The sequence below is a fragment of the Aquila chrysaetos genome, chromosome 16 (assembly GCF_900496995.4).
Source record: "Aquila chrysaetos chrysaetos chromosome 16, bAquChr1.4, whole genome shotgun sequence".
Taxonomy (NCBI): Eukaryota; Metazoa; Chordata; class Aves; order Accipitriformes; family Accipitridae; genus Aquila; species Aquila chrysaetos.
The window spans coordinates 26,803,037-26,810,318 of NC_044019.1; the positions used below are offsets into that span (position 1 = coordinate 26,803,037).

At 49.0% G+C, this 7,282-nt stretch overlaps 1 protein-coding gene across 1 annotated transcript; it reads right to left on the bottom strand.

Moving 5' to 3' along the window:
- Nucleotides 1-241: 241 nt before the first annotated feature.
- On the bottom strand, nucleotides 242-6,983 carry FGF3 (fibroblast growth factor 3). Its single transcript, XM_030039092.1, has 3 exons — nucleotides 6,218-6,983; nucleotides 4,091-4,194; nucleotides 242-791 (listed from the first exon to the last, which is right to left on the bottom strand). Exons 1-3 carry the CDS (start codon nucleotides 6,474-6,476, stop codon nucleotides 459-461), a joined length of 696 nt encoding a protein of 231 aa, XP_029894952.1. The 5' UTR covers nucleotides 6,477-6,983; the 3' UTR covers nucleotides 242-458.
- Between the last annotated feature and the right edge of the window lie 299 nt (nucleotides 6,984-7,282).

Below are 7,282 nucleotides of genomic sequence, written 5' to 3' on the forward strand. Positions count from 1 at the left end.
TTCCATAAAAATAGGAATGTAGCCTTTTATGAGGAACTGCCAAAAGAGCTATGAAAGTGCTATACCTTCTCTGTGGACACAAAAATGGTAAGTGTAAAATATTCACACACTCTGGGACGAGAGGGTCACTGAGATAATACCCTATGGCGAGTTAGAATGAAAATACTAGTAATGAAAATGATTTTTTTTTTTTAGAAAAGAAAATGTGAAAGTCATTGACAAAATTATTACATCCAACTACTTTACATTTGAATGTGCCTTATCTCACATCTCTTTTACCACAGATAATAATTCTACAATAGCTAGAAGTAAGTGATGTGACTTTCAGTTATATTATACAGTGTATAAAAAATGTCCGTGTTAATGCCTGTCATACAATCACAGCTGTTAGTTTTTTTAGTAGTATTTTGAAGACTCTCAGTCACTTCCAGCCCCCATATAAGCTCCCCCCATCCCCATCAGCGTCCTCTCCTTCTTCGCTGGTTCTTGCTTGGGGGCTTCAGGAGACTCTCTCGGTATTTCACATTTGTGTGGAACAGTCGGACCATTTCATGGTCTTTGTTATCCAATACTCTGGGCAGAAAGAGAGACGATTTCTGTGTCCTACGAGTTTTAAAGCCCCTTCTGGGTCGTCCTTTCCCATTGATTGAGACATACCAGAGTCTCTCCGCACTGGCTTTGCGCTTGGTGCCGGCTCTGTTGGGTACAGTCCGGTAGAGACGGGACGCGTAGGTGTTATAACCCAATTCATGGATCCTCTCCACGAACTCACACTCTGCGTTATAATTTTCCTGTAAAGCAAACATGACAAAGTTTAAGAAAGACTATACGGGTAATAGCTCTCTTCCACCTCAGTAAGATTGGACTAAAGTCTTAAGCAAGACTACTCAGTTTTAGGATAAAGACAGCAACACGTGTGGTAAGAAAAACTGAGACCGGTGCTACAAAAGGCAAGCAGGAGAGGAGCGCTGAGCCTGAACTGCTGTGCAACAAGGTGCTCCCTGTCTGCAGTGTGAGCATACACTGTGCATCAGATACAGAAAGAGGCCAAAAACCAATTTGAAAACAAAAAATGGCATGTGAATAGGAATGAATAGCTCTGCTGATTGTTCAGCTGTAAATTTAATTTTTTTTGAGCTTACGGATCTAAGTATGCCTGTGAACTGGACAGATGATTTAATTGCTGCCTATCAACCTTTGACATCTATTAAAAAGATAAAATCCTACAGTTTAATGTAAAATGTGGCTCTTTAATTGGTATATTAGTAGTTAGATACACCTGCAGTCTTTTACATCCAGTTTGTCACAGATATTTGAGCAGTAAACACCGCCTTTATGAAGCTTCTTTGTTCGCTTCATCGAAACAAAATCAAAGTACACCCTGCCCAGCAGTGTGTTCGTCCAAAATGCTAGGCTGCTCCTTTATCACAAACTGTAAGGGAGAACATGCACCCATCCTGGGTGCTCACATTTTACATGATCTGTCAAAATTCGCCCCTTTTCATCTGGTCCTCAACTGAGAGGAAACCGTGCAGAAGCCTGGCAGAAGCGACTCCTTCCTCCTCCCCGGGAGCAGTAGAAACAGTGCAAATAAAGGACCTCCCACACTGTACATCTTTTCTTAACTACAAAATCATCTTTGCTGTAGCTGTGTGATTAAGACTTCAGTATCTAACGCATGTAAGGCACAGAGGCGGAGGGGAACGGCTACTATGGTCTTTACAGAGGTTTTTTATTTCACATTGCCTCTCTGGAGGACATAGGAAAGGGCATAGGTAGCCAGGCTGGGGCCAGAAAAGCTATAGGCTCCATTAACAACATGTCTTTAATGCTGTTCACTCACCAGAAATGCTGATAGGCATTTAACAAGGTTTTAAAAGACTCCACATGTCTCAGCTTCACAGCTGTAAAACGGAAGTGCCCTTCCTTGCAAGGACAAGGTTTTCATATGCTGTGGTGCTGGAACCCACGCAACTACCATATGTAGGCAGATTTGTCCTGCTGTCTGCCTCAGTTCTGGTTGTAGAGGGTTTATCACAGAAGATAAACCCATAGGATTTTCACAATCTGCTAAGGACACAAAGGAATTCTGCAGACTCAACAAACTCATTTTATTGACATGGGAAAATTGGTGAACCAAGGGATAACAGAGTTATTCTAATATTATTTCATAAAATGTTCTCTGTATAATTATCCCCAAAGAAGTCAGTCTTATTTGAAATGGGGGTCTTGCACAGGTTCCTGGAACTGTAGTATCAGTAAAGTTGTTGGTCAGTTTTTCTAGGCAAGCAAAGCCAGGACGTTTCTCCTGAGCTGAGCCCTCACCCCTTGCTGCTTCTGTGAAAAAAGCTGAGTTGAATAGCTTTTCCTGGATTGTCCCTCCAGCTCTGAAACACAACTCTGAAACAGCCTCTTTCAAACTTGAGCTGGAACAGCAAAAATCATCTTTTCTAGTTGTACAGAAACCTTTAATGGCTGATGTTCCTTGGCACGTGACAGCTGAACAAACTTCAGGATGGCCTGATGCTCTTCACACTAGAAAGGGAAATCCAGGAGAAAAGGACTCTCTGGGCTATCCTACTCTAGGCTTTTCTCCACTCCAGGAGAGGAGCTTTTTGCTCAGAATTTGTTTAGCCTTGTTTTAATTCAGTTTAATTAATCTGGAGGAAAAACTTACCTATTTTGAACAAGAAAGAGAGAAAGATGAGAAAACTTGAAAATTCATCCTTCCCGTTCATTTCTTTGGGGCAGACACTGGCTCTGAGCTGATGGAGGAGCTCCATTGAAAAAGATGCCCATTTTAATCGGAATATTAACTGGAAGTATAGAAGTGGCCAGCCTGAGCTCTGGCACAGCAGAGCTACTATGTCCTCATTCCACTACAGCTCCATTTTCCTTTGCCAAAATAGTTTGTGATCTGCTTCCCTGCACCAGCAAAGAACCATCACCTTTATACACAGGCCCTTTAATCAGTGTGCATCACATGAGACACATTACAGAAGCTGGGTCATAAACACCATCAGAACATTCTTGCAAAGGTGGAGTAAAATGTATTAAACCAGAGAGGCAACTGAGTCGATTGTGTTACCGAGGTTGCATTCACATGGAAAGAGCTCACATTGCTCAAGGATATATCATGCTGTTCAAATCAACAGAATTACACATAATGACTATTTGGAGGAAGCAGATTTCACATAGCCATATTTACCCTCTTCAAATCTGTTTCCATACCACAGGATTCCTGGAGAAACTGCACAGTATGGCTGTCACACAGTAAGAGATCACAAGATTGCTAGGGATGTAATCAAAGACAATGGAAGAAATTCAAGTAGGTAGATAATGTGAATAGTATACACCCTGACAAATAGGCCTTAGTATGTCCCTGAATGTGAAGAAGTCTAAGCTAAAGTATTTTATTCACTGAAGGGAAATATTGGCTGGGCTGAAAAGGCAAGACTCCCACTAACATCAGCACAGCCCAGATTTTACCTCAGAGGTCAGGACAAAAAATGAGGTCAAAGGAGTAAAATAGGGTGTTTATTTTCACCTTTATCTTCTTGCACCTTCTCATACTTCCTTTCCTTGCTATAGCCCTGCCTTTTAGTACCTGTAAATTCTTTCACTGCCCAACCAAATGGTCTGTGCAAAGAAACTCCCGACGGTAGGCTGCTTTCCTGTAACAGAGATGCTCAATTGCTTCTGGATATTCTTTGAGATGTATATCCTCTGCCAGTGTCCAAGATCAAATATAAATATGGATAATTTTGGATAGAGATGGACATTCTGCACTGCAAAGGCTAGGTCCTGAGGTCTTTATCAGTGCACCCAATTGCCCAAAACTTTGGCCGTGTGAAATACCTTTGCCAAATACATTCTTCTGCCTTTGGCCGTAGAGGCAATAAGAAAGTAAGAACATAGCTTCTCTCCACTTTTAAAGATATACTGATTGGTTGCCTGTAACAATTCCAGACAGAAATCTGTTATAACATTACTCTTTTCTTTATAAATGTTTATTCATAAGAAATCAGTGCTCCCCACTGAACCTGTTCTCCCCATAGGAAATGGCAGGCCAGTCTTAAGTAAAACTTACTGATGCATAAAGTCTGCCCCTTTTGTTCATGGCCAGGTATCTGCCAGAGAACAAGCCCTTGATGGCAACGATTCCAACATCAACAGCAGTTATTTCAAGAATACCTAGAAATAGAAACAATTATGAGATATGTTGCTGCTCCCCATCACACATAAATTTTTGAGATACGTTTGAATGACTGCTTACCTGCAGAGTATGATTTCACAGCTATCACTAGCTGACACCAAAATCATAATGCAATCAGGTGAATGAAACAAGACTGTTATTTGAAACAATATATAAAACAACGACGATGTTGGAATTGTTTGAGACAAGCTTGACAATAAATCCCTAGATGTCTGATTGAGATTGAACTCTTTCAAAAATGAAAGAGATCTGACACTGAACTAGAGGTTCACTTAATCCTATATGTATATAAAAAAGTTTAAATCCTCTTTAATGCTTAGGAACACAAGAGCTCTTGACTTATTGAAACCAGTCACAAAGCTGTCCATTTCAGGACAAAGCCCTTGCTGAGGTCTCCAGAGGGTAAAACAGAGTGAGTTGGCTGCATTTTAGAGAAGAGCCATGTATATAATCATGAAAGGAACTTGTCATTTAAGAGGTCAGTGTAGCCCTCCAGACAAGGACAATATGACTGTTTGAGCCAAATTAAAAGGGAGGAGATTTTCAGGTCATCAGACGGGGGCTCAAACACAAGAAGAGTGTCACCGGTGAGGCTGGCACAATACCTGCCAAAATGTGTATGTCCAGCCAAAGGTGCCACAACGCTGAAGGAGGCACAAATGGCTCGGGAGATGTGTTGTATGTGCAGGGCTCTCTAGCTGGCTCGCTCAAACTCTGCTCTCAGTTCTTCAGCTGTGGCCCGATGACTTGGTACTTTCTGCGTGTTTGGAGGCGAGAGGTGACCCTTGCACCCAAACCCATTGCTGCCTTTCGGCAACGATAAAGCAGAGCCGGGGCCTGTCCCCTTTGCAGAGCTGGATTGCTGGCCTGACCGTGTCTGGGAGAATTTGGTACAGCTGTTTTGAATCAGGCACCGGTTCGCTGCTGAAGGATGCCTCCTCCAGGCTTTGATAGCGAGGGGGTTTTCCTCTAGGAAATAGTGGTTTTCCTTTATGGACTTCAGACAGATCCCTGAGGTCTTCCTATCTCTGTGTGCCATCACCAGGAGGGATTTACGCTTCCTGGGGTGGCGGGGCCGGGGCGGAGGCCGGGCTGTGCCCGCGGCCGGGGCCGGGCTGGGTGCGGGGGTGCCCGGGGCTCCCCCCGGGGCTCCCCCCGGGGCAGCGGCAGCCCCGAGCCCCGCTCTCCTCCCTTCTGCCGCCCTCGCACAAACCCCCTCACTCCCGACATATCGCGTTTCATCTTAATTACCGCCGATCCCCGGCACATGTCAAAGGGGACAGATGTGATTTAGCCCGTGGAAGCTCAAGCCCCCCCCCGTGGGAGACAAGCTGGGCCGGGACGAGGGAGGCGAGGGCAGCCTGCAGCCCGTCGAAGAGGGCACCGGTTGCCCAGCGCTCCGGGCTGGGGCAGGGCTGGCGTGGGAAGCCGAGCGAGGGCAAGTGAGAGGCCGGACGGGCTGCGCAAGGCGGCTTCCCGGTCCCCGTCGGGGGGGGGAACTCGGGGTTTGGGGGTCCCGCTCTGCCCCGGGGAGGGGGGCTGAGCCCCTCCGCCGCCGGCCGGCTCCCCGTACCCCGCAGGACCCCGCTCGGGAGTCCCCTGCCCGGGCCGGGGGCAGAGGGGGCTGCCCCGTCGAGCCCGCCAGCCCCCCGGGGATGGAGCGGCAGCGGGAGCCGGAGGGTGCGAGGGCGCGGACCGGGCGCTGCGTTCCCGAAACGCCGAGGCGAGATCTCGCCGAGCCCGACGAGGGGAGAGGGCGAAAACTCCGGCGGCTGGGGGTGCTCCCGGTCCCCGTACGGTTCCTCCGGCCCCGGGGCAGCGGCGGGCAGGAGGAGAGGCTGGAGCGGCTTCGCCACCGCCCAGACCGGCACCGTCCCGGTACCCACCGTCGCCTGCCCGTTGATGCTGGAGCAGGACGCAATTGGTCCGAGCGAGAGACCCCCCCTCTCTCCCCACACACCCGGGGGAAGCGGGCTGGGGAAAGGTGTGCCCGGTACTCACTGAAGACGCTGTTTTTCTCCAGGGTGCCGTTGATCTTGCCGTTGGGGTGGATCTGGAGATGGTACTTGGTGGCACAGTAGAGTTTCCTGCGCCTGGGCGCTCCCCCGAGGTGCTCGTAGACGCCGCCGCGGCCCCCCGCATCCCGGCGGGGCCGGGGGTCGCTCGGGGAGGCTCCGGCGGCCCCGGGCAGCCCCGCGGCCCGCCCTGGGAACCAGGGCTCCCGCAACAAACTCAGGAACAAGATCCAAATTATAACCATTGTGGCATGATGGCCGCAGCGCTTAGTCTGCTGGGGAGATCGAGGCTCGGAGCGAATGACACCAGGGGTCCCATTAAAGCCGTCTTGCTAGCAGCACTCCAAAGTTGCAGAGCACACACTGTTTCGAGCCGCGAAGCATCGGCAAGTTTTTATCAGCCTCGATCCGGCCCTTTTATCTGTCTCAGATTTACTTAAATCAATAGACATCAGCAAAGGCCACCGAAGAGTCCCAGCTGTTTGTATTAGATGGAGCTGCCGTGATCAGCCTTCTCCTTGGGTTTCCAGATAGACAGACGGCATGCATGAGAGACAGAGAGCCAGAAGGAGGGAGAGACAGAGAGAGAGAGAGAAAGAGAGAGGCACCCACTGAATTTCGGCAAGAGACTGTGGGGAAAATAGTTGATCGACGGAGCATAGAAATAAAAGCAGCTTCCTGCAACAATAGCCTGATCTGCGACCAATTGATCCAAAGCAGAGGAGGCAAAAGGTATCAGTCTCGTGTGAACTCCCAGAGCGCAGCGTGGATAAAATTACACAGCATCTCTCCCCGACACACCGCGCACCCCCGCACAACCCCCGCACGGGGAGGGGGGAGGCTGCCTGCGGTCGCCTCCCGCCCCGCTGCCGGCCCCGCGGAGAGGCGCGGTGCAACCGCGGATCCTCCGCCGGGTACCGCCACCCCCCTGCTCAGCCCGGGGCCCGCCTGCCGCTGCTGGGGCGGGGGGGGAGGCTTGGGGGGGTGTGTGCGTGTGTGTGTGTGTGTGAAAGCAAACAGTTATTACTAAATCAATCGGTTCACGGTTACA